The sequence below is a fragment of the Vicia villosa genome, unplaced genomic scaffold, assembly GCF_029867415.1.
Source record: "Vicia villosa cultivar HV-30 ecotype Madison, WI unplaced genomic scaffold, Vvil1.0 ctg.001104F_1_1, whole genome shotgun sequence".
NCBI lineage: Eukaryota > Viridiplantae > Streptophyta > Magnoliopsida > Fabales > Fabaceae > Vicia > Vicia villosa.
Genome location: NW_026705481.1, coordinates 575665 through 601838, shown reverse-complemented (window position 1 = coordinate 601838; position 26174 = coordinate 575665). Strand labels below are relative to the sequence as shown.

General features: G+C 34.0%; 1 protein-coding gene across 1 annotated transcript; it reads right to left on the bottom strand.

Annotated features, from left to right (window-relative positions):
* Nucleotides 1-22696: 22696 nt before the first annotated feature.
* LOC131633271 (17.5 kDa class I heat shock protein-like) lies at nt 22697-23483 on the bottom strand. Its single transcript, XM_058903982.1, has one exon. The coding sequence runs from the start codon at nt 23379-23381 to the stop codon at nt 22908-22910; it is 474 nt and encodes a 157-aa protein (XP_058759965.1). The 5' UTR covers nt 23382-23483; the 3' UTR covers nt 22697-22907.
* Nucleotides 23484-26174: the final 2691 nt, after the last annotated feature.

The window sequence follows — 26174 nt, the reverse complement described above, 5'->3', positions numbered from 1 at the left end:
ACAAAGAAGTAACTATAACTTCAAAAAGAAATTAAGACACTTCAAAAAAATCCCATATTTCAAAATAAATTTTGTAACCGAATGGTCAAGTCACACAATCTTGAACACAACTAAAAAACAAAATTGAAATCACAACAAAAAATTAAAACTTTTGAATAAAATTTGACTTGGCACTTTTATTGTGTAAAAACTTTAAACACACACAAATATAGATATTTTTGCATAGTGAATTTGTTTAATAGCTTAATATTAAAGTAATTTTCAATCCTTAAAATAAGGTAACTTATTAGAACATCTTACGTTGTGACTCTTGAATAAATATTAATTCACATGAAAATTATAAAGTCTTTTTTTAAGTTGATAACTATCCTAGAAAATTGTCCGTCAAGTTATTATAAAGTAGAAGCATTTGGTTTACACAACGCGGTTGTCAAGCCGGATCCTCAAACTTTGTTTTATCTTAATAAATGAATTGCTTCTCTAAGGTAGTAAAAAGTAAACTTGGGATAGAAGTTTATATATATATATATATATATATATATATATATATATATATATATATATATATATATATATATATATATATATATATATATATATATATCTAAATTTACTAAGAAAATAATAATAGTTGTCACTAACTTTTTATATTGCATAAACTATATACATATATTAATATTATTTTTATTAATCAAACAATCTGTAAATTAAGTTTTGTACTTGCAAAATTGTGTAACCAATATCGCTTTAATTTCATGGTTAATGTTTAAATATTTTGAAACCAATGGTCTAATGTTCTAGAGTATGAGATAGGGGTGTAAAGTTACTAATTCAAAATATAAATGTCCATTTTATAAAAAGTTAAACTAATTTTCAATTTCGAGGTGTATAGTCGTGTTCCTTTGACCCAACATGGCTCCTCTCCTGGTTATAACATCTGAAACGGCCAGAAGCGATAAATGTGATTGATAATAAATGATACATGGATTTAGTCTTTCCTTTTGAATGTCTTAATGCTACTACAAAAAGAGCTTTTAACTTCAGACGCAAAATTTAATTTACCTAGGCTAAAGAAGCGAGGTTAACACCTAATATTTTAAAACACCGAGAAGTAAATTTATTTGCGCATGGGTTTGAACCCCATCAACTGCCTTTGTATTATTTACAAAACTAGCGCCTCATATATCTCAGTTTATTAATAAAATCGAGGGTTTAGTCAGAATGTTTTTTATTATTAAAACTCGTTACATTGTTTATACAGAAAATTAATTAAATAATTTGCTTATAAACTGTAATGTTTATCCATAATATTACATTGTTTACATAGAATAATAAAAGAAAATTTAATATGTCCATGAAGATCATATGTTGGATCTTCAGTTCCATGATATTTTGGGCAAGTTCAAATGATGGGTGCCAATATATTTTTTGTTGCTTTTCCTTGCATTTGTTTCTGATATAAACAAAAAAGGGTTAGATAAATAAATGATTTTTTGCTCAAATAAATATTTAAGAACACAAACCTTAAACCCTAATAATTTTTTGTTCTTGCAATTCATCATAGAGAACTCTTCATGGAAAGTACTGTTGCAAACCTTAAATAATATCACGTCAAATTATTAATAGAGCCAAGATAAATTTGAAACATGAGAAAAAACCACACAAAGGGAAGAGATCATACATACATAGTCAGGTTTTAACGATGATATAAAGTTCCTTTTTCTTACATTTGATATCCTCTTTTAATTGAAAATCAAAAGATTTTCACTTTCAACATATAACCCATAAAATCATAACCAATAAGTTTAGATCAGGATTCATGAACCGTATGTAAAGGAAAATTAGGTCTTAGATCAAGCATGCCATTGGATGAAGTCTTCATTCTTCATTTAAATGGAAGTTGTTTGCACCACAAAAGAATTTGGTTAAAATTTACAAATCTAGAGACATTAGAAAGATCACCCTAGAATCTACCATATAAAAACTTGAATTTGAACGGGGATAAAATTTTATTTCAATAATAATAATCATACCAGATGAATTATAGAAATAGGAAAAATATTATTATCAAAACTTTAAGCGGTTTCGTAAAAATATCCGCCAATTAATCATGTGTGTACACAATGTGACTTTAACATCTCCTTTAAGAACTTGGCCCCATAGAAAATGGTGTCGGATGTTATACGTTTAGTTCTTGAATGCATGACTAGATTATTTGTTAGGTTGATTGCACTTGTGTTGTTACACCTAAGTTGAATGCATCCTAGGTTTAGTCCGTAATTGCAAAGTTGTTTCTTAAGGCATCGAATTTGAGCACAACAGCTTCCTAGTGTAATATATTATGCTTCTATTGTACTGGGAGAAACATAAGCCCACTTCTTACAAGAATAAGAAACCAATGCATTTTCTAGAATGTGGCATGTACAACTTGTGCTTTTTTTATCATTTCTGTATTCTGCATAATTCAAGTAAGAATATCCTATTTAATAACATACACTATGCGGATACACTAGCCTAACATTTGAGGCTCCTTTGGAAATGCTTAATATCGAGCACATAAAGAAACACTAAACTTAATGTCGGGACATTTTACCATTAAATAAAGTAAAGAGTCAATCATACATCGAAACCTCCTTATGTTAATAGGAACACTTTATTTTTCTTGATGAACATAAGTTCGAGAATCCATCACTGGTAAGGATGTAATTTGACACAAGGATATATCGTAATTACAACCAATGGTACATCTAGTCCCTTCACACCTTGAAGGATTTTCCTCTATGTAAGATTTTTTTAGAAACCTACATACATATGTAGAATTTTAAAAATCAAATTAAACTGAAACAAACTTCATACATATATTTAATTTTTATATATGGATATATAATGTATTACATTTAATCTATAACTATTTTTTTTAATATACGTTGTAAATCGAATTTAATCATTTTATTATTTTAGATAATTTAAATATAAAAAGATAGATGTCATTTCGTAATTTTATACAAAATATATAATAAATCATAGTTTATATTAAAATTTATTATTAATTTATTGTATCATTATAATATTATTATTAATTAATTATATTTTGTAAATTTAGATATTGAAAAGAATCAATACAAAATAAATCATATTAAACTTAATAAATTTTCATCGATCAAAATTTTTAGAAATGTCATTTCAAATCTAATCAAACTACATATACTTTATATCATTAAACAAATGGGTTTTTACTTTGAAATTGATATAAACCGCATCGCTAATACCCCATAAATTATTTAAACCAAAGTCGCTAAATATATTATAATAAGTAAAGGATGCTCTTCTACTAACATAGAAATATTTATTCCATTAATCCATAATACATCATAACATCCTTAATAATAATTTGATAACATAAAATTAAAAATTAAAATTATTCCTTGGGAATTTCTGGATGATGAATCTTTGATGGAGAGAGAAGTGGGGCTAAAGATGGATTTTCAAAAGCACACCAACCCAAAATACACACCCTTCCAATCGGACACACCCTTCCACACTCACCACAATTAAAAGGACTTATAAGTGGGTTTACACACAAACGGTTACAACACCGCAAAGGATATGGACAAATAAGTCCACAAAGGCCACAGTTGAATGGGTCAGACGTAAGATCGACACATCGATCTCTACAACATACACTTCTTGGTAGAATTTCTCCATTGTTACATATCAATGAACTTTTGCTACAATCAAGTGGTCCTGGATAACTCACACCAACTTCTTCAGCAACTATGTTGGTCATCGAATTTTTTCTCACTTCATCATTTGGAATGGAAGTTGAATAGGAACCTCCATCTATTTTAATTAGCAATGCTAAAAGTATTGTCACAATAGTCACAATTTGTGTTTTTAGAGTACTCATTTTGAAAAGTTGTGAAAAAATTATGATTTAGTATCTATATATATAAGTGATTAATAGATTAAGTGAACATATATAACTTTCTTAACAAGCTTGAGTAGAGTGTATGACATGTTTACTATGTTCTATTTCTATGGGCGGTGATGAGTGGTTTTATTTATGGATGAATTAAAGTGTAACTCAATGTTAAAATTTGATGTTTCTGTATTTACATTTAAATTATTCCATAAATTATTTACATTCAATTATTTAAATATAAATTTTATATATTAAGTTTATAATTAACTAAAGTTAATTTTAAATATCAATTAATTTTTTAGAATAATCACTTTGATATAAATTTTTTGAACATTATTATTTATAAATATTCAAAAAAATTATGATTGGAAAAACATTCTAACATTATGTATGTTAGTAAAACATTTAAATGATTTATATTTTAGTAATATAAATTAGATATAATTTCACATAATTGTATAAAGTAATCTTTTAATTTAAAATAACTGCAGCTGGCGCGCGATACCAGTTTTGCTCAAAATTCTTTGCAGATATTTAAAATTTAATACATTTTGAAAATTTTATTTAAACTAGGAAATTAATGACAAGTATATTTGAAAAAACATAAACGCCATAAATCTTATTTTTCTTCTATTATTAATGATGACTTTTTATAAAGTTAATGAAAATAAATTTTAGCAAAAATAATTTATACATAAAATTTACACAAAGAAGTAACTTTAACTTCAAAAAGAAATTAAGACATTTCAAAAAAATCCCATATTTCAAAATAAATTTTGCAACCGAATGGTCAATTCACTTAATCTTGAACACAACTAAAAAACAAAATTGAAAACACAACAAAAAATTAAAACTTTTGAATAAAATTTGACTTGGCACTTTTATTGTGTAAAAACTTTACACACACACAAACATAGATATTGTTGCATAGTGAATTTGTTTAATAGCTTAATATTAAAGTAATTTTCAATCCTTAAGATAAGGTAACTTATTAGCACATCTTACAATGTAACTCTTGAATAAATATTAATTCACATGAAAATTATAATATCTTTTTTTAAGTTGATAACTATCTTAGAAAATTGTTCGTCAAGTTATTATAAAGTAGAAGCATTTGGCTTACACAACGCGGTTGTCAAGCTGGATCCTGAAACTTTGTTTTATCTTAATAAATGAAGTGCTTCTCTAAGGTAGTAAATTAATAAACTTGGGATAGAAGTTTATATAGGATAGAAGTTTATATAAAATTTAAATTTATTAAGAAAATAATAATAGTTGTCACTAACTTTTATACTGCATAAACTATATACATATATTAATATTATTTTTACTAATCAAACAATCTGTAAGTTAAGTTTTTTTCTTGCAAAATTGTGTAACAAATATCGCTTTAATTTCATGGTTAATGTTTAAATATTTTTGAAACCAATGGTCTAATGTTCTAGAGTATGAGAGAGGGGTGTCAAGTTTACTAATTCAAAATATAAATGTCCTTTATTTAAAAAATTAAACTAATATTTCAATTTTGAGGTGTATAGTTGTGTTCCTTTGACCCAACATGGCTCCTCTCCTGGTTATAACATCAGAAACAGCCAGAAGTGATAAATATGATTGATAATAAATGATACATGGATTTAGTCTTTCCTTTTGAATGTCTTAACGCTACTATAAAAAGCGCTTTTAATTTTGGACGTGAAATGCAATTTACCTAGGCTAAAGAAGCGAGGTTAACACCTCAATTTTTAAAACACCGAGAGGTAAATTTATTTGCGCATGTGTTGCACCCCAAAATTTGCCCTCTTTATTTGAGCTATAAGTTAATAATGACGTTTATTTCGTCGTTCAAAAATGGAAAAAAATAATAAAGAGTTTTCATGGGTTTAAGAAGATACGGTGTGAAAATGGTTTAAACAGTGTAAATACGAGAAAATTTTCAAGTCATACTTGGAAGGTGATATGAGCAAAGTTCCCGCGATGGCTCGACTGTTTCGACGATATCTACAACTTTCGTGTTCGGCTCGGAAGCCAATTCTTTGAGGAAGGTCGCCAGATTTGCAAATTACTTGAGGTTTCGTAGTGAAAAACAATGCTGAATGTAGGGTTTCGGACCTCGGAAAATTCATATCTCCTAATCCGCTCGTCGGATTCACTTGAAAATTTAACTGGAGCTCCATACTGTTATTACCAAGATTTCATATGTTGGGACCGAAGGCCAATTATGCATGGAAAATTCCCAGAATTTTAAGGATCGCCGCATTGTTTCGGCAAAAAAATGTGTTTTCAAGTATGTCGCACCTAGTTCGAAAATTCGTAACTTCTTCGGTTTTTATCGTATGAAGTCCATTCCGGCGGCATTTTCTCGGAAATTTCGTTAGCTACGATTCTTCGTCACACGTGCTTGTTCAGATTTTGAGCCGAAGATGGAGTTTTATCGAGTTCTTTGAGCGGTACTCACAAAATTCTGCACAATCGCGCCAGATGAATCGACGTTTCTCGTCATTCAAATGCGCGTAATTTCTTCATCTCTTATCGGATCAAGACAATTCTCGCGGCGACGAGTCACGAATTTGGTCATCTTCCCAGTGGCATCGGTTTCGTTCCGGAATTCAGAGCCGAACCGAGTTTCCTTAAAAACGAGCCAAAATAAGAGAATTAAGGGCGTTTTGGACATTTCGCTATGTTCGCCATATAAGTCATTTTTCTTCACAAACTCTCATAACTTGACTTCACCCAAAAAAATCAAAAAAACACTTTCTCTCAATTCTCTTGAATCAAAACCACAAATTACATAAAGCTTTCATCAATATTCATCAATTTTCTTCAAGATCAAGAACAACATGGATTGAAAATCAAAGTTCCGAGTTCGAAGTTCTTCTCCTCCTCTCTCCCTAGCTTGCGCGCCCCTCTCTCACTCTCCTTGGGATCCGCTTTTCGCTTCGCATCGTGTTCGCATACGTGTCGTGTTCGTGTTCGCGTGTCGGTTTAGATCTTCATTCGGTAAGCTTTCTAATCATGAATTAAGTGCTTAATTGATGATCATTACATGAATTCAAATTTAGATCTACTTCTTGCTCTTGTCCCAATGGATGTGCGATGATGATTGATTGATGAATTTGCGTATTGTTAATCGTGTTCATATGAATTGTGGCTAGAATTAATGTTTGTTCCATATAATTGATGCTCGTTGATGATGAATTACGCTATTTGTGTTCGAATCCATGGCTCGTTGGTGATTATGTGTGCAATATTGTTAACATTCATGCATGTGTCTTGCGACACACTCCAAGTGTTCGTTTAAATTCTTGTGTATAACTTTTGCTTGGTAATGGCCTAGTTTGATGCTTAGGTTATGACTTGAGTATATTTGCTATAATGGATCATCTTCACATGTGTTAATTCTTGCCGCTGGTGACATATTGATGTGATTGTTGGTGTTAATACTTGTATCTTGTGTCGCACTCAAGGTGTTTGTGCCAATGCATGTGTTGAAATTTCTTGCTTGATATTTGTTTTGGTAGGTGCTTAAATCATTACTTGAGATATTGTCATAGTTTGATTACCATTGTATGTGTTAATGCTCGTCGCTTATGTTGCGTTTACATAATTGTTGGTGATGATGTTTGAGTTGTGGTTGGGCTTGACGTGTCGCACTTTGCTCGATTTGTTGTTATTTGGCCTAATTGACTTGTGGATTCATGACTATCCTTCGCCAAGATGCTTTGTGCCTAATCGTTGAGAGCGATACATTTTTGGCTTGTGCTTAATCATTGAAATCGATATATGTGTGGTTTTGTTGCTTTGGTGCTTAAGGATTGTTCACTTATTGCTAATAGCATGCCTCACGTTGATACTTGGTTTACATATTCTCATATGCCATTGATTGTTGCCTTGATATCGTGCCTTGTTTCCATGGGTGTTTCATTGTGTTTTGAATGTGTTTTGATGGTTTTTCATGATGCTTATAAGTTGGCATTGTTTCAAGTTGGGTAGAATTGGTTCCCAAACATAAAAAATAGCAAAAAAGTGGTTTTCAAACAGTGGAACCCGGTTCCTAGCTTTGGGGAACCGGTTCCCATCCATCAGAGGCCAAAACGGGAGGCAGAATTCCCTGGAACCCGGGTTCCCAACTGGGGGAACCGGTTCCCCTGTGTGTTTTTTTCTCCTAACTTCAATCTTTCGTAACTTTTTGCTCGTAACTTCGATTTGCACGTTCTTTATATCGTCGGAAAGCTTATGAGATGTACTATCTAGCTAGATACTTTGTTTTCATTAATTTGTAGATCATTCATGTTTTATTTATCTTTGATGTTTCATTGTCCATTTCATGTTTACATTACTTGTCCATTTCTAACGTGTGTGCTAGTGTGCGAGGCTTTTGTGCGGTCACCGATCGATGCTCATTCTATGAGTGTTCCGCTTTACTTGTTGGACACGGGTTCATTCACTTGCTTCGTGTTCTCATCCTGGAGACACATTCCTATTACTTTATATCTGCTTGTTTGGTTTGCTTGTTCCTCTTGCAGGTGTATTGTGATTGTGCTCGACGCGCATGTCGACCTTTGTGTGCTTTCATGGCTAATCGGTGTGCTGACTATTTGCTTTTGCTTTGCTATCTCGCTCGCGGGATCCTAGTTTACTCGCTCTCTTCGCTTTAGTTTACGGATCATCATCCGTTTGGTATTGATCCCGTTTCATTTTATTTTTCTTGCACTTTATCGCTTTCTCGCATCATCCTTTAACATGAGAAGTAGGACCTAGACATGCATCTGGCCAAGCCCTCGAAAGAGGCTCTGTTTTTGTTGGTGTGTTTATATTTGTGCTTTGCGGCAGGGAGTCACGGTGTAATAAGTCCTATATGGCACTCCGTTAAGTCCTCATGGAAGGCATGCGGAAAGGGTTAGTAATCAACCCCCGCCTAGTCTCATCGAGTCTGTTCATTATGCGCACGCTTCGCGTCGTTTGCTTTTGAACCTGCACAAGATCTTGTTATCGAGTATGTCAGGAAAAGGGTTCATGCAGTCGGACCCCCGCCTTTCCTATAGCTCACGTCGCTCGACGTTGATGCTCGGTGTACGCACGCACCGTTTTCCTTTACGATCCGTGACGGCTTGGTTGCTGAGAGGGGTCCGCCCTCTTGTCTATGGCCCGATCATTTTCACGAGGTCTAATGCTTGGTTGACTTGGGTTGAGCTGCTCCCCTTGGCTATGGCGGGACCGCTTTTCTACCACTCGGTCAGTACCGTTGGTTTGTTTGCTTTACGAGCGGACGCTCGTTTGTGTGATATTATTGTATGCTTCCCCCTTTTCCCCGTAGGTTGCTAGTTTAGCTTAGACTTGTACCCTTTGTATGATAACATTAGGTAGCAAGCTTTCCCCCTTAGCTTAGGTTTTCCTCATGCATTCTTTAAAACACAAACCACACTCTTTGATTTTCTTTTCTTAAGAACTTGTTATTTCCGCTCCATTCCCAAGCATAAGTCTCCAAAGGTCGAGCAGCGGAGTGTGAATGTAACTCGTTCACCTAAAAAACACAAAACAAACAGAAACTAGTTAGTCAAGCTACGGTAGCTCTGATTCTGCAAAACAGATACGTAGGCAGCGGGGTAGGGCCCGTGCGAGCATAACTCTTTCTTTTCCCTACATTTTGCATTCATTTTAGTCCAGATTAGCGTAGATTTGCTTACACACCCATAGGTTTAGACACAAGCGTGGATACCATCGAGTACGATGGGCGCGTGGGGTGCTAACACCTTCCCCTCGCGTAACCGACTCCCTTACCCTTTTTCTCTGGTCGTGAGACCGTTGTTTTGTTTTGTGGTTTGTTGGCATTCCCTTCCTTTTCAGGATAAATATGTTAGTGGCGACTCTGTTAATTTTCGCGGTAGCGACAGCATGGGTTTGAACCCCATCAACTGCCTTTGTATTATTTACAAAACTAGTGCCTATATACACTACAACACGGAAGGCCTTCTAAAGCGCTTATTTTGGGCTTTAAAAGCGCTTTAAAGCGCTGTAAAAGCCAACGCTGGCGTAGGTAACAAAAGCGCTTTTGAAAGCGCTCTGGTAGACCCCCCCCCCCCCCCTATAAGAGCGCTTTTTTCAGAAAAGCGCTCTTGTAGACCCCCCTATAAGAGCGCTTTTCTGGAAAAAGCGCTCTGTAGCTCCCCCTATAAGAGCGCTTTTTCCAGAAAAGCGCTCTGGTATCCCACCCTATGAGAGCGCTTTTTCTGGAAAAAGCGCTCTGATAGCCCCCCTATAAGAGCGCTTTTCCAAAAGCGCTTTCGTAGGTTGCGTATTTTTTTTTATGCTTTTTTTTAATCTTTGGCAGCGCTTTTTGTAGTAAAGAGCTTTCGTATGTGGCCCTTTAAGAGCGCTTTTTAAAAGCGCTGTCGTTGCTAAATAAGGTATTTTAAAGTGCAGCCTGTAATTTAAGCCTTCCAGTTCGACCTGTAATATTTTCGACCTGTAATATATTTTTAACCTGTAATATTTTCGACCTGTAATATATTTTCGACGATATATTTTCAACCATAGGTAGGACAATATATATACTAATATAATACCATTATAATTAATATCCAAAATTATATATATACATCATTATAATTCCTGTCAAACAAACTAAATCTGTAACATCAACAATATTATACTTCAAATATTGGCAACAGTATGAACAAAGTTAGTAACCATATATCCTAGAGTACTATAATTTGATACTTCAAATCGACACAAATCCTACATGAAAAACTGATGAATATAAAATTGACACAAATCCTCTTTGATTTCTTCCAACTTAAGTCTCGTGTAAGAAGCAACGCGGAATTCGTCAAAGTACTACAGAACAAAAACATAATATGAATAATTTAGTTAAATGTAATAAATTATAAGAAGTTATCTAATTAAGTTATAAATCCATACCGTGATTGGAATCTCTAATTGATTCATTTGAAGGATTTCTTTCATAAACCTCAAAACAAAGTATCCGCAGTCTGAATTGTTTCGCTGTATCGGACACTACATAGAAAAACAAATAACATTTTATAGTTGTACGTCTTGTTTCATCAAGTAGCATAAATATTATAAGCAAAATTGTGAAAAATAATGTACCTGCACTTTGATCCAAGTAATGTTGTTTGATTTTGTCCGGGATACCTGTGCGTCTCGTTGACTTCGGAACACTTGTATTGATCTAACAAAAATATAAAAGCAATTATTTAGATCAATCTTACAAATAATTAAATATATAAATATATACGAATATTTAGAACAATCCCACTTACGTATCAACCATTGACTTCATAGCCACATAATTGGTCCATCCACCATCTACCGAATTCAGAAAATATACCACCTCTCTTATAGGGTTGATAGCAAGCAACAACCAATGTGCTCTATAAATTAAAACAATAGGTTATATGAAAATTTTGCTACGCAAAAGAAACAAAGATTAGATGAATCAAGAATGAGAAACTAACCCTACTGGTCGGGTATTATACGCCCAAAGAATCAAACTTTCTGTATTGCCGGAGGACAGGAATCTATCGACTAAGCGTTGTCTAACTGATTCTGGTTCCGAAGCAATTGTCATTCCGCTGCAATGGGCGGAAGACACGAAACGGAATCTGTTTGACAATGCAGTCTCGCGCAACACTCTGTCATACAACAACCTTAAATAACCACACATAATAAACATTAGATTATTTTCATTGAAATGTGTAAATTAATTGTTCGACTAATTAAAGAATATATCGGATGAGTGAATATTACCGGATGTATGAGTGCATAATAGCGACGCCTACTTGTTCATGCGTAAAAATCTCTTCCAAGTCATCTACTGCAATATTTGACATGAATTCAACACCAAAGATACCTTCATCCATATTGATATTACGGAGAGCACCATCTTTCAAATCGGACATATCAACAAGTGTTCCGAGCGTCGTCCGGTATCGAGGCACAAAAGCACCACCTTTTTTTGCCGCTTGCTTCGGAGGACCCTTAGGTGGTACGCTACGAACTTGCTGTGTCACTTGTTGTGACCCCCGAGCAGATGCCTAAAAATCATATAACAATCGGTAAAATATAAAATCATGCAGTTTTAGATTCAAATTATATATTAACACCTTAAATGTACCTCTTTTAGTGATGCAACAGACTCCTCCTCATGTAAAATCCCTTTACCCTTAATTGCGGGTTTTGTAGGAGCAGTCTAAAATTAAAATGTAAAAAATAATTAACGTAACGGTGCAGAATTGACATTCGAAAAATAAATGATTCATAATGGTTTTCAATATACCTCATCACCAATGATAATGAGCTCCGAGGGCCATGCAACAAATGACCCTATTGCATCTCGCATCAATGTTGTCTCTGAGACCATGTCAGGTATCGGTAGCACCGCATCATGATCTAATACAACATCAACTGATACTTTCAGGTGTCCATCCGGGAGCGGTCTATGGTGAAGTAAATCTCCCACAGTGTTGTGCACTTTTCCCTTGCCAACTAGGCGATAATTCGGTGACGATAAGTATAGTTGGCAAGAAGAAATGCCCTAAACCAATAGTAAATATAAAGTCATTATCATTAATAAAATATAACAATTTGTAAGGACGATGTGCATTGCTTCAGCTACCAAGGTAACACCACTATTTTGCATAGTACTTTTATCATCCTGTTCTTTGGAATAAAATGTGTATCCATTAATTGCGTATGCGCTATAAGAAAACACAATTATACTTGGACCATAGGCTAAACATCTCAACCTTTCTGTTACTGAAGCAGGATCTGAACGATACTTTGAATAAATATGTTCCCTAAACCACGGTATGAAACTTCGATTGTGCTCTCGTACTATCCAGTTCTCATTTCTATTCGGATTTAAATCTCGGAGAACAACCTTGTGCATTTCAACATACGGCTCAACCACAATCTCATTGTGCAGAACATACAAGTGCGCTTGATCCCGTTCGACCATTGATACTGTCACAACTTTATTTCCAATTAGCCTATTTCCTTCTTTTTTTTCGGGGAGTCCAATTGATTGAACATTTGACAGATATTCAGTACAAAACTCAACCGCTTCTTCAACAACGTATCGTTCGGCAATACAACCCTCCGGTCGACTTCTGTTTTTCACGTACCCTTTTAATATTTTCATATAATGTTCAGCAGGGTACATCCATCTCATATAAGCTGGTCCGCACAATTGTGTCTCTTTCACAAGATGAACGACTAGATGAACCATTATGTAAAAAAACGAGGGAGGAAAATACATTTCAAGATCACATAAAGTAACAACTATCTCTGTTTGCAATGTTGGTAAGATCGCGGGATCGATCACCTTACTGCAAATTGACCTGAAGAAAAAACACAGTTTAGTTATTGCGCTTCTTACTTTTTCTGGCAGAATAGAACGTATACCTATTGGTAAAAAATGTTCCATTATAACATGGCAATCATGCGTCTTCAAACTCTTTAACTTGAGGTCTTTCATGGACACAAGTCTTCTAATATCTGAAGAGTAGCCTTCTGGAACTTTAACTTCACTGAGGAACTTACACAATGTTTTCTTCTCCTTTCTAGATAGAGTGTAAACAGCAGGTGGCAGATATGTTCGTCTTCCTTTCGTCACGGGTCCCAATTCAGTTCTCATCCCCATGTTTACCATGTCATTCCTTATGTTAACGCCATCCTTAGACTTTCCTTGTATATTGAGTAACGTACCTATAACGTTGTCAAATACATTTTTTTCAATATGCATAACATCCAGGAAATGTCTTACGTACAACGACTTCCAATATGGAAGTTCAAAAAAAATTGACTTCTTCTTCCACCCACCCTTGACAAGTGAATGTGCAAAAGGCTTGCCAAACTGAGTGCTCACATCTTTCACCTTTTCAAAAATTTGATCACCTGAAAAAAAAGGCGGGGTTGTACGATGTTCGGCCTTTCCATTGAATGCTTTTCTCCACCCACGGTAGTGATGATTAGAATTTAAGAATCTACGATGGCCGAGAAAGACATTCTTTTGACAAAGCTCCAATCGTGTCGTATCGGTTTCATCTTCATAAACAGGACACGCTTTTTGACCTTTATTGCTGTACCCGGATAGATTTCCGTATGCTGGAAAATCATTAATTGTTCCAAACAACATCGCCCTCAAGTTGAAACTTTCTTTCCTATACCCATCGTAAACCTCCACACCGTTCTCCCACAAAAATTTTAAATCTTCGATTAAGGGTGCCAAGTATACGTCTATCTCATTCCCTGGTTGTTTAGGCCCAGAAATTAGCATAGATAACATCATGTACTTACGCTTCATACATAGCCACGGAGGTAGGTTATAAATCATAAGAATCACAGGCCAGGTGCTATGCGAGATACTTTGAATACCATGCGGGTTCATTCCATCAGTAGACAATGACAAGCGAAGGTTTCTTGCTTCTTTTCCAAATTCAGGATAATTAGTATCAACTTTCATCCACTGTGGTGAGTCTGCCGGATGTCGCAACTTTCCATCAATAATTCTTTCATCTGCATGCCAAGTCAAGTGTCTTGAATCGGTCTCACTACAATACATGCGTCTAAATCTCGGAATTATAGGAAAATACCATAAGACTTTGGCCGGAGACAACTTTTTCTTATATCGAGGGGCACCGCATTTAGGACACTCATTCAACGCTGCATACTCATTTCGAAACAAAACGCAATCGTTTGGACATGCAAGTATCTTATCATAGCTCATGCCAATAGAGGACAACATCTTTTTGGCTTCATACGTTCGATTAGGAAGAACATTATCCTTTGGTAGCATATCTTTCATAAGGGCTAATAACTCTGTGAAACTTTTATCCGACCATCCATTGTCCGCCTTTAAGTTGTACAACTTTAACACCGAAGACAATCTTGTGAATTTTGAACAACCATCATACAACGGTTTCTCTGCATCGCTTACCAACCTCTCGAACATTTTGGGACAATCCTCAAGATCTTCTTCAAGCGCTTCTGCAATCTCTTCGACTCAATCGCAATCGTATGTGTCTGTGCAATCGTCGTTTGAAGCATACTTCCTATTACACATCGACTCAACATTCCCGTTACTTTTCTCACCATGCATTGTCCAACATGTATAACTTCTATCAATTCCAAACCGTAGTAAATGCGATGCCAACTTATTCCCGTCAACCTTATCCCCATAACAGCAACCCAAGCAAGGACACGGCATTCGAATCGGGTCTTCGGAGTGCGCAACCGCAAACTCAACGAATTCCCATACCCCTTTCTCGTACTCTTTCGACAATCGGTTTGAATTCATCCATGTCTTATCCATGTCTTAATTAAGCTAAACAAATGCTTCTTGGTTTCTCTATCAGGTTCTAAGGAATTCTGTCAAGATAATAAATAGCTATCATCATTATGTCTTGATCAGAATACCTAATGAGATCTTATAAAGTGTGAATAATAGAATACCTAATCAGAATACCTAATCAGAATACCCGATTTCTTAAAGAAGACATTACCTTATTTCAAGGTAATATAAGTCCACAAACCAAAAAACTGATTGAGAGACACTAAATTGAAATTAAATAGAACCATAAACAATAAACTATAAGCAGAAAACAACAAACTATAAGCAAGAAGAAAGGGATAGTAACCTGAGTTAGACTTGATGTGGGAGATGGGTAGGTTTGAATCGGCGTTGTACAAGTAGAAACCAGAGACTTCAAAGTAACTGTAAAATTAAACACACACACGATGCAGTTAAATACACCACTACTAACAAATATCAAAATAAACCCAATCTAGAACTCAATTATTTAAAATGATATGAAATCAATTATCAATTAGCTAGTAACTACAAACAAGAGAAAGAACAGATGCATACATGTGTACCACGGCTTGTTCAACATACATTGGTTCGTAAATGAGAGGCTAGTTCATTAGTCCTAACAATTAACCTCAACTAACAGTCTAACTTTATAAGTAACTTACAACATAACCACTAGTAGGATTAAGTGACTTAGACTTTTAAAAGTAAAACATGAAAACTGTATTATAAAAAGAATAGACCGGTGGATTCTATTGTAAGGTAACTCTATTATAAATGCTTAAATTTTTAATAATCGGATTTAGATAAAAGCATGGATAACTTATGAAGTTAAGTTGTGCAACCTACTTAGTTGTTATTTGTTGCTATCTTTTTAAAATAAAATCTTAATTTTTTTCATACATTACTTTTAATATGAAATGAAATAAATATTGAATTAGTAATGCTTTGAGAAATGAAACAAATGATTATTCTCTTAATAATCATTTGGTGTAGACAAGTTAACCCTCAATTGAACTACCCATTACAATTCAAATAACTCAATGATATGAACTGGACTTGTTGAAGACATAACAATTGTTTAGTCTATCATAAAGTCAAACCACATTGGATTCTTTTAATCAGATTAGTATTATCAGATTGACTAATATGTGTTCTTGGCATGTGCAGATCAGTTCCACTTTGTAGAAAAAAATGCAGTAAGTAGTTCTATATCATAACAATTGACAAAGAAGAAATTAACAAAGAAGAAGTTATGCAGTAAGTAGTTCATGCTTTCATAATATACTATAGCTTTCATTTCATATCATTTCCAGTAGTATGTGGTTTATGGCTTAAATCAATACGTGTCCCAAATCATTAAAACATATAAAAACGAAAATGGCACTAATGTGTTCTATTCTTGACAAATGTGTTTGCAATTTAGATATGAAAATATCAAAGTTCTGTTTTTATCTAAAAATGTTTTGTTTTTAGCTATAAAAAAATTGTGTTCTTCAGCACAACACATTCAGTACCCAACAACAAAGCAGCAAGAGATTTGATTCGTTCATGGATTATAACCTATTAAGAAACATATCTAGTCGAACAAAAACAATTACAAATAAAGCAAAAGAAAACAAGATGACATACATGAAGATGACGGCGGCGGCGAGATGGTACACGGCGGCGGCGGCGGTGAAGAGCTTTGATATACAGAGTTGTGGGAGACGAAGTGGGGGCGACGACGGTTTTCTGGGTGAATGGTTTTTGCAGATTCGAAGTTGAATTTGTGGAAGATTGGTTTTCTGGGTTTTCTGGGTAGTTAGCGTCAATGGGAGAAAAAAGATGAATTAGGGATTCTGAAACGCGTAATATCAAATTTTGGTTTTAAAAATTTTAATTTAAAAAGGCTATGAGAGCACTTTTGAAAAGCGCCTTAGTAGACATAGCTATACCAGCGCTTTTAAGGGAAAAGCGCTCTTGTACCCTACCCCCTGTAGCAGCGCTTTTGAAAGCGCTTTCATAAAGCCACCTATAAAAGCGCTTTTGAGAAGCGCTTTCGTACCCCCCCCCCCCCATATAAGAGGGCTTTTTGAAAGCGCTTTCGTACCCCCTATAAGAGCCCTTTTTGAAAGCGCTTTCGTAACCCCCCTCTTCCAGAGCGCTTTTTTTGCGTGTTTTTTTAGCGAAACCTATACCAGCACTTTTTCCTAAAAGCGCTTTAGTAGGGGTGCTGCTAAAAGACAAATTTGGCATAGTGATATCTCAGTTTATTAATAAAACTAAGGGGTATGTTAGATTGTTTACCCAGAAAATTAATAAAATAATTTGTTTGTAAACTACAATGTTTATCCAGAATATTATATTGTTTGCACAGAATAATAAAAGAAAATTTAATATGTCCGTGAAGATCATATGTTGGACCTTCAAATCTATGATATTTTAGGCAAGTTCAAATGATGGGTGCCAATATATTTTTTGTTGCTTTTCCTTGCATTTGTTTCTGATATAAACAAAAAAAGGGTTCGATAAGTAAATGATTTTTTGCTCAAATAAATATTTAAGATTACAAACCTTAAACCCAAAAATTTTGTGCTCTTGCAATCCATCATAGATAACTCTTTTTTTTAATAATTCAAACTTTGATTAATTCAAAAAATGTTTTCGTTCGTGGCGATCCACATATCCAGCCTACCAAAGATCCATTCCATCATCAATAGATCTATACGTGATCTTAGTACATTTCTATACCACCCCATGTACATGATAATATCAATAATGATTTTAACGATAGTATTCCTATCCTGTCTTGTGCCAAAGCTCACTTCATTTCTATGGTGCCATACACCATACACGGTTTCTGAAGGTGGAGAAAAACACAAGAAAGGGGGGTTTGAATTAGGTTTTAAATAATTTCCCTTTCTTTAAAACTCTCGCGCGGAAGCTTAAGAGGTTGTTATTTATCAGAAGCTATAAGCTCTCACTTATCAGAAGCTTATCGTTTCTCAGAAGCAATTTGCCTTCTTAAAAGTTAAAGACTTCTTTGAGCTTCTAATAACTAAAAAACATTAAACATCAATAATAAATTGAACACCAGATATATCCTGGTTCACTTGAGAAACCCTCAAGCTAATCCAGTCCACCGTTCCGAGGTGATTTTGCCTTGAGCACAAGGACTTAATCCACTATAACCAAACTGATTACAATTGCATGGGAAATAGTCGGTGACTAACATTCCACACACAATCCTGTGAATAACAACCTTGCACGGGAAACCTCCGGTAACTAACATCCAATGACATGTTTAGTGATCTGAGTTAACAGATATAACATTCATTGTTCCCTGCACAAACCACCGTTTGTGACTAACATCCTTGCACAGGAGACCCCTGTTACTGACTCTTGCACAAGCCACCGCTTGTGACTAACAACCTTGCACAAGAACCACTTGATACTGACCAACAATGAAATGTTCAGTGATCTGATCCACAGATATAACATTCATCGACCCCTTTAGATTCCCGACCTTCACTCGGTCTTCTAAGAGGATTTCCCACAATGACCGCAACCACAGTCTTCGCAAGATTCCGACCTTCACTCGGTCACTCAAGGAACAATCAACATTCAGTTGATAAACTTGTGTTTATATGAATGCTTCTTTTAAGCAGATTACACAAAATATTAAGCACATATTGTTTAACATAGTTCCGAGCAATAATTCCTATGTTAAAATCATTTACAAGAAGAATCCTAAACCTAAAACACTATACGAGCAACAACTCTAGGGATCATTACATTTTTCTGCAAATATGTACATGATAGAAAGTTGGGTAGCATCTTGTAGCGGTCTTCTTTTTCATCTTCTTTGAGCAAGTTCTGAGCAGCAACTTCTTGCTTCTTCTAATTTCTTCCAAGATGCGTATGATGATAGTTGAATGGCATCTTGAAGAATCTTCTTCTTCTTATCAACTTAAGCATATCAACTTAGGATTTAGCAACAGCTAAATAGCCCAACAGTATTTTGGTTGGTATATATGTGCTTCAGCTTCTCATTTTGATATATGCTTCTTGATATCAGCTTGTTAGCATAGTCATCTTCTTCATCAGCGTGTTCATGTTAATCTGTGATGGTTGAGTTCCATTTGAAACCAAATCACAATTAAAAACTGCAACGACAACAACCCTTATAGCACTATGAACATCAACTGTGATATCTATTTTTGTAGCGATACCGGCGACATCAGAAGCTACGCATGGATGTGATATGAACAACATAGGCGTTAACAATGTCGTCACTTTTTGTTGGATGATTTGATCTTCTTATATAGTTCTCAAAAGAGACGTTGAAGGTTAATAAGGTCTTTTGAATTCCAACGGCTAGTCCCAATGGATAGAATCAAGCTTTGTTGTGGATAGTACTTTCCTTTGTCTTGTAGCTTGATACGTGGGAGACAGCTTCTGAGAAATATTACATACATCTGGTTGTAGTGGTTGTGATGTATTGTTGTACTAATTTCTTCTTTCTTTGATCTTATCCTCAATTAATAAACTTCTGGTTCTGAAGTAGTAAGCTTGGAGGAGATCAACTTAACTTTATCCTCCTTCAGATAATGATTCTGATGTGTAGTTCAGAAACTACTTTGAGTGAATAGTAGAATCATCATCCCGTGAAAGTCAGAGTCTCGTTTATCAGAATTGATAGCAACAACTTTTCTGAAGGAACGATACTTGACTTCTGATCTGGAGTTGACTTGTGATGATGTAGCCTGCCCAGATTTTGTTTCAGAGTCCTTAAAGTTAGAACCTTGCGTTCTAGATATTTAGGCAGCAGCCAATCTGAAAACGAGTTCTTCCTTTGTTGAGGGCACTTATGATTCTTGAAACTTTGGCTTCTGATCTTCAGTACATCCTTGAGTCTAATCTTCATATGCTTGAATTGACCTTTGATGTATCTGATCTGTATTCAAAATCTTCAACTTTGTCTTCAGAGATAGAAGCAGCAGCTTTTCCGATGGACAAATCTCAGCTTCTAATTTATGCTTGAAATCTCAGCTTTTCCGATGCACTTATCCTGTTTCCTTCAAACGACCTTCGATGACACTTCGATGTCCCGAACACGTCCAATAAATAGGACTACCTACCTACAAATGGTATGGTTAGCACTATCCCTCTGACAAACATAAAAGTATAGGAGAGACTAAGTGTAGGGTAAATAGCCTTAGTTTGCTTGCTCAAAATATTTCTCTCACCACTTACTTTTTTTCAAAACAAATTTCAAACACTTCGCATACATCCTTGAGGACCACTAAAATAGTACATCCGGCAAGATGTAGCATGTATAGCTAGCAGTTTCCTCATGCATACTCTGATACACTAGATCACCATATCTATCCTGCAGCCAAGATAAACAAAAGTGAGACCTCTCTTATACCTAAACTCCTTTATCACTTTCTCCTTAGTAACCCCCAAGTTTGAACAACAATCGTATGTGTGGTGAGCGGTGTAGAAACTACTAGACAGCCAAATATGAAGTAGAGAGAGGATATCATTCATTGTGATCATCATCTCACCAAATAGAAGATGGAAGTAAAATGTCTTATTGTACCTCAACAATCATCTTCACCTCTCGTGGCATCACGACATTAGAAAACTTCTTCCGCTTCAACTTATGGGTGGACTCATTCATCTGAAACCGACAACCCAAATTCATGTTAAACCATTAACCTCTCAAATCGATTAATATAAAAACCTAGGAACCCCAAACCTTATATATTTTTTATGATTAATCATTATTAAATATAATAAATTAATTATACTTATTTAGAAAAATATCCTACTATAAAAATCTTTTCGGAAAAATTTTGATATAAAATTTAGATATTATTAAATTAATTATAATTATAAAATTAATTATATTAATAATTAAATATTAATGTTAATAAAAAATATTTCTTCTAAAAAATGATATCGTATAAATATGAAATTTAAGAATATTAAATAATTTTTCCTACAAAGAATAGAGAATTTAATATGGTAAAAAAATTAAATGTGCTTACGTGAATAGTAGCTGTTGAAACGCCGTAAAACGAGTAGTATTAGACCATATACAATAGTTTTAACACTCAACATCCACTTTTTCAACTCCCAACACTCCACATTATTTTCTCTTTCTTCCACCTAATAACTCAACACCCATTCAACTTTTACCCTCTCCAATGGTTTTTCACTCAACACCCTACCCCACCACTTTTTATTTTCATATTCTTATTTAAATTTTATTTTTATTTTTATGATTACATAAAATTACAATTATCGATTAAAATTAAATTAAAATAATAAATACTTAATAATTTATTTTTTAATTTTTTGTAATAAAAACAAAATATGATTAAATAATTTGATAATTGTTGGGATTTTGGTTAAATGGAAAATTAGCAGAATTTTGAGTGTCAAAATGATTATTGGGATCCATTTCACTAAAAAAAAGACACTTAACTTCAAAATAAACACTAATAGAAAGATAATAATAAGATTAAGATAGTGAAAAACTTCCAAATCAAATGAACCAAGTCTCTATTTATAGAGAAAAAAAAATCATGAATTTTAGTAAAAAAAAAAAATTAATTTGCAACGAAATAATTGAGTTCAAAGTATTAAATGGATAAAAATCTGGCCGGCCAATCAGCCGCTGCCACATGCGCCCCTGCGTCAGTGTACATTGTGTTGAGTTTTCTCAACATCTCTCTCCTCCAACACACTCAACACTACTCTAAACACCCATTGCACATGATTTTAACATGTTGAATTTAAATAAACACACTATTGCACATGGTCTTATGTCGACTAAATCCTTTATTGTGAATTGTTGCCTTTTCTATAATCTTAATAAAACCGCGTAAAGCTTTACTGTGAATTATTGCCTTTTCCGTAATAAAACCGCCAGAATGTATTTATTTATTTTTTAATATATTTTATTAAAAGAATAACCCTAAGAGAAAAGAATACCGTAATCAATCTCAGAATAACAAGGTTAAATGAATCTAATAAACACAAAATAAAAACATGTGTAAAATAGTTGAAAGAGAACAAAATGCAAAAACATATATATCTTAATTGAGAAAATTTCATGAATTTAATAAAACAGCAATATTATGCTTACACGTATACACTGTTCATCGTATAAAAATTTATACGAGAAACAGTATTTTTCAAATAAAATAATATTAAAAATGGTGAACAGTATTCGTGAACAGTGCTGATGAACATTGTTTATGAATAGTATATAAATAGACTTTTAATATAAAAATAAAATTGGTTAAAAAAGTTAAAAAAATTGGTTAATAAAATGATGAAGTTAATTAATAAATATCCTGTTGTTAAAAAAAATTTAAAAGTTGATTAATATAATATAAAAAATTGGTTAATGAAGTTATGAAGTGTAAGTGTAAGAAAATGATGTATGAGAATATCATTTCTCTTAATAAAAAGCTTTTGACATGCACACTAAACAGAACAGAATATAACACTCACAGACAAACCACACACATAATTCGTAGCATGTGTCTCAATCTCCTAAACCTGGAACTCAGCTACACACTAATACTTATTATTTCATCATCTTAATACATTTTATTCATACGTGAGCATCAACATGCCAAGTGTGAGTAAATGGGCTTAGCCCGTAATATGAATGGGCTTAGCTTCGGGCTTCTTAAATTCCTCCTTAGGAACAGTAACAGTAAGCACACCATTCTCCATACCAGCCTTCACGTCATCAACCTTAGCATTTTCCGGCAACCTGAAACGGCGGAGGAAACTCCCCTGACTACGTTCAACACGATGCCAAGTGTCGTTCTTGTCTTCCTTTTCAGTTTTCCTCTCTCCGCTTATCTTGAGCACACGATCTTCTTCTATTTCAACTTTCACTTCTTCCTTCTTCACTCCCGGTAGATCAGCCTTGAACACGTGAGCCTCCGGTGTTTCCTTCCAATCAATATGTGCGTTAGCGAAAGCTGCCGTCTCGTTGGTGGTTCCAGTGGCGGATCTGGCCAGCTGGAAATCCTGGAATGGGTCCCATAAGTCTAGAGAAAAAGGATCGAATACGTTGGTTCTTCGTCCTGTGCTGAACACACTTGGAATTATCGACATAGTGATGATTCACAACAAAGTAGGAATAGCAAAAGCGAGTGTTTTTGTTTGTAGAATGTGTTTTATCAATGGTTGATGATTTTCCGATGAATTGAGAGTTGGGATGGTGTGAGTATATATAGTTGTGGCGAATGTTTCGGTTTAAAGGAAATGTTGGCGATGATTCATGAAAGATCAAGTGCGACATTCTGAAGAAGTGGAAAGAAGTGTTTAGATATGCTGGAATTATGAAGAGCTTTCTCGAACATGTGAGTTTTTTCTAATATATATTCTAAATGTACTATTAAATGTTATTAATAAAAAATTAATTTATAATTTTATTTTTTCAAACAAAATTATCTATTTTTACATTGTATAATATAATTAAAACATTAAATTAAATTAAATTTATAATACAATTTGAATGAAAATACATATTAAAACATTTATAAATAAAAAATATTAAATTAAAAATCATCTAAATGATATTAATAACTTAAAAATAAAAGTATTATTTTGAATTTGATTCAGCTAATTTGCATAACTTAAAAATATTAATAAAATTTCTTATTTATTTTTTAAAGTATTATCCTGTATCAATTTTTAGAAATAGAGAGTATTATTTTTTTTTAATGTAACCTTTTGATTTATGGAGATAAACTCCATCGATTACATACCTTGAGTTCGAATCCACTTTATTTTGTCTTGTTGTATAGATGTGTGATGTTTTGTTGAGTAACAAAAGATTGATGTTGTGATATTAAGAAACTCACTTGGTATCGTTGTACAAGTCTCCAATGCAATGAAGTAATGGTGGACTTGTAACGTTAGCACTTCAATGTCCAAGTCATTGAAGTCAGAGATGTAACTTGCAAGAGTGAGAATGAGAGAATACCTATTATGGTGAGTGGCATGGTTTATATATGGGGGGAGTTAAAACTGATCCAGCTCGACGCAAGTTGCGGGATATCGTTTAGATCTGATGGTTGCTTATGGGCCACTAGCTCAAATATGGTGTACAGTCTTTTTGGCGAAGATCTGCTCGTTCATCGTCGTCTTGCGAGAGTTTTTTGGGTTAGGCCCTACGAATTGGGTCGGTCTTGCTGGAAATTTGGCCAGCCTAGAACACTTGTCCCCTAAGTCCTTGTTATCACGTGTAAAGTTAGGATTGTGTTGGAAGCTTTGAGATCGGCCTCCTGATCGTTTTTCTTGTTGCCTTAAATTATTCGGGCATGTCTACACCTTGAAAAAGGGACCGAAGGAGTGTTAAGTGGGAGCAGATGTCCTCGAAAATGCTTGTCTTATTATTAAAATATTTTGCAACATATGTCATCCATGTGACCCTAGGTCTAGAGCAGAGGCGGTCTTTTAGTCTACTCAAATCTCATGGGGAATCGAGGTTACTACTACAAATAATATATTTTATGATGGCACTTTCACCTCACCCGACAAAAACTTGAGGTGTAAACCATATATGTGTTACATTTTAATTTTTTTTTAAAATACTATATATTCCCTTGGTTGAGCTGACAACCGAGGGTTAAAGTATTTAGATGAGACGTCTTTGAATCCCAACAACAATATTTTATCATCTTTTAATTTTTTTAAAAAGTTTTTTATGACTTATTACCACAGTTTTGCTTAAAATCGAGGGGTAAAGTAGCTCAATGACATGTTTTCGAATCTCAGCAACTACATTATCATCTTTTATTTTTTAAAAAAATTTATGACCAATTACCTGAGTTTTTTTTAAAACTGAGGGGTAAAGTAGCATATTTTTTTATTTATGATCAATTTGATAAAAAAAATTAAGTAATGAATATTTTCCGTCCATTTATAAAGTAGGAATGCTCAAGACATTCTCAATTCATCAATCCACGTGAAGCATTAGTGATCTGAGTGAAACTCTCACTATCCAAACAAAATGTGAATGCCACGACTATCCATATTGGATGCAAAGTTCTGAAATTTAAACTTAACATATTGTTTACGGTGATTTCCGGTAAACAACCGCTAGTCTTCCAAACTATAATAAATATGATTTGGTTACTCGCAGGATCGACTAGATTGATCCTAGGACACATAGTCAAAAAGATTGTTATCAATGGTCACTCAAACCATAGTCATGATTCGTCTTCGTTAATAAGAATTGTTTCGAATAAAACGAGTAATCCTGACAATCACTTGGTTATACGTAAGTATAATTTCAGTGAAAGGATAAGTAAAATAACATATGAAACGAAAGTATTGTTAAAGCGTAAAGAATCTTAAAATGCAGGAATATTAAATACTTCAAAAGTAAATGACATGAAAGTAAAAATACAGAAATGTAAATGGCAAGAAGTAAATGAAATGCAATAATACTGAAAGATATTTGAAAACGAAAGAGAATACACATGTATTAAAATGGTGGTGTCATACGTACATTTTCTCAGCGAACTCTTTCTCTTAACACTTGATACTTGAGTAATATGTGAGTGATTTGTACAAAATGAACACACAGAATCCTAACATTAAGACTCCTATTTATACTAATTTCGACCTTAACGGCCCTACGCTAATCTAATGCCACGTTTCTCATAAGAACTCCAGGGACGCCATCTGTTATTTAGACAGTTACGAAACCGTCTTCGAATTTCAAATCTTCCCGCCTGAGTCCTTCTTCGACGTGTGGCAGTGTATTTAAAAACACTACGAAAACACGCTAAGTAGTAATACTTGAACATATTTCATAAATTTTGTCTAAGTCCTCGAAGACATACACTTCTACTAGCTTCAGTATTCATTATCTTCATAACGAACTTAGAAGTCTTC

What these genes read in the sequence shown, in the direction of transcription:
- LOC131633271 (XM_058903982.1), bottom strand. Translation starts at nt 23,381, where the DNA reads ATGTCGATAATTCCAAGTGTGTTCAGCACAGGACGAAGAACCAACGTA.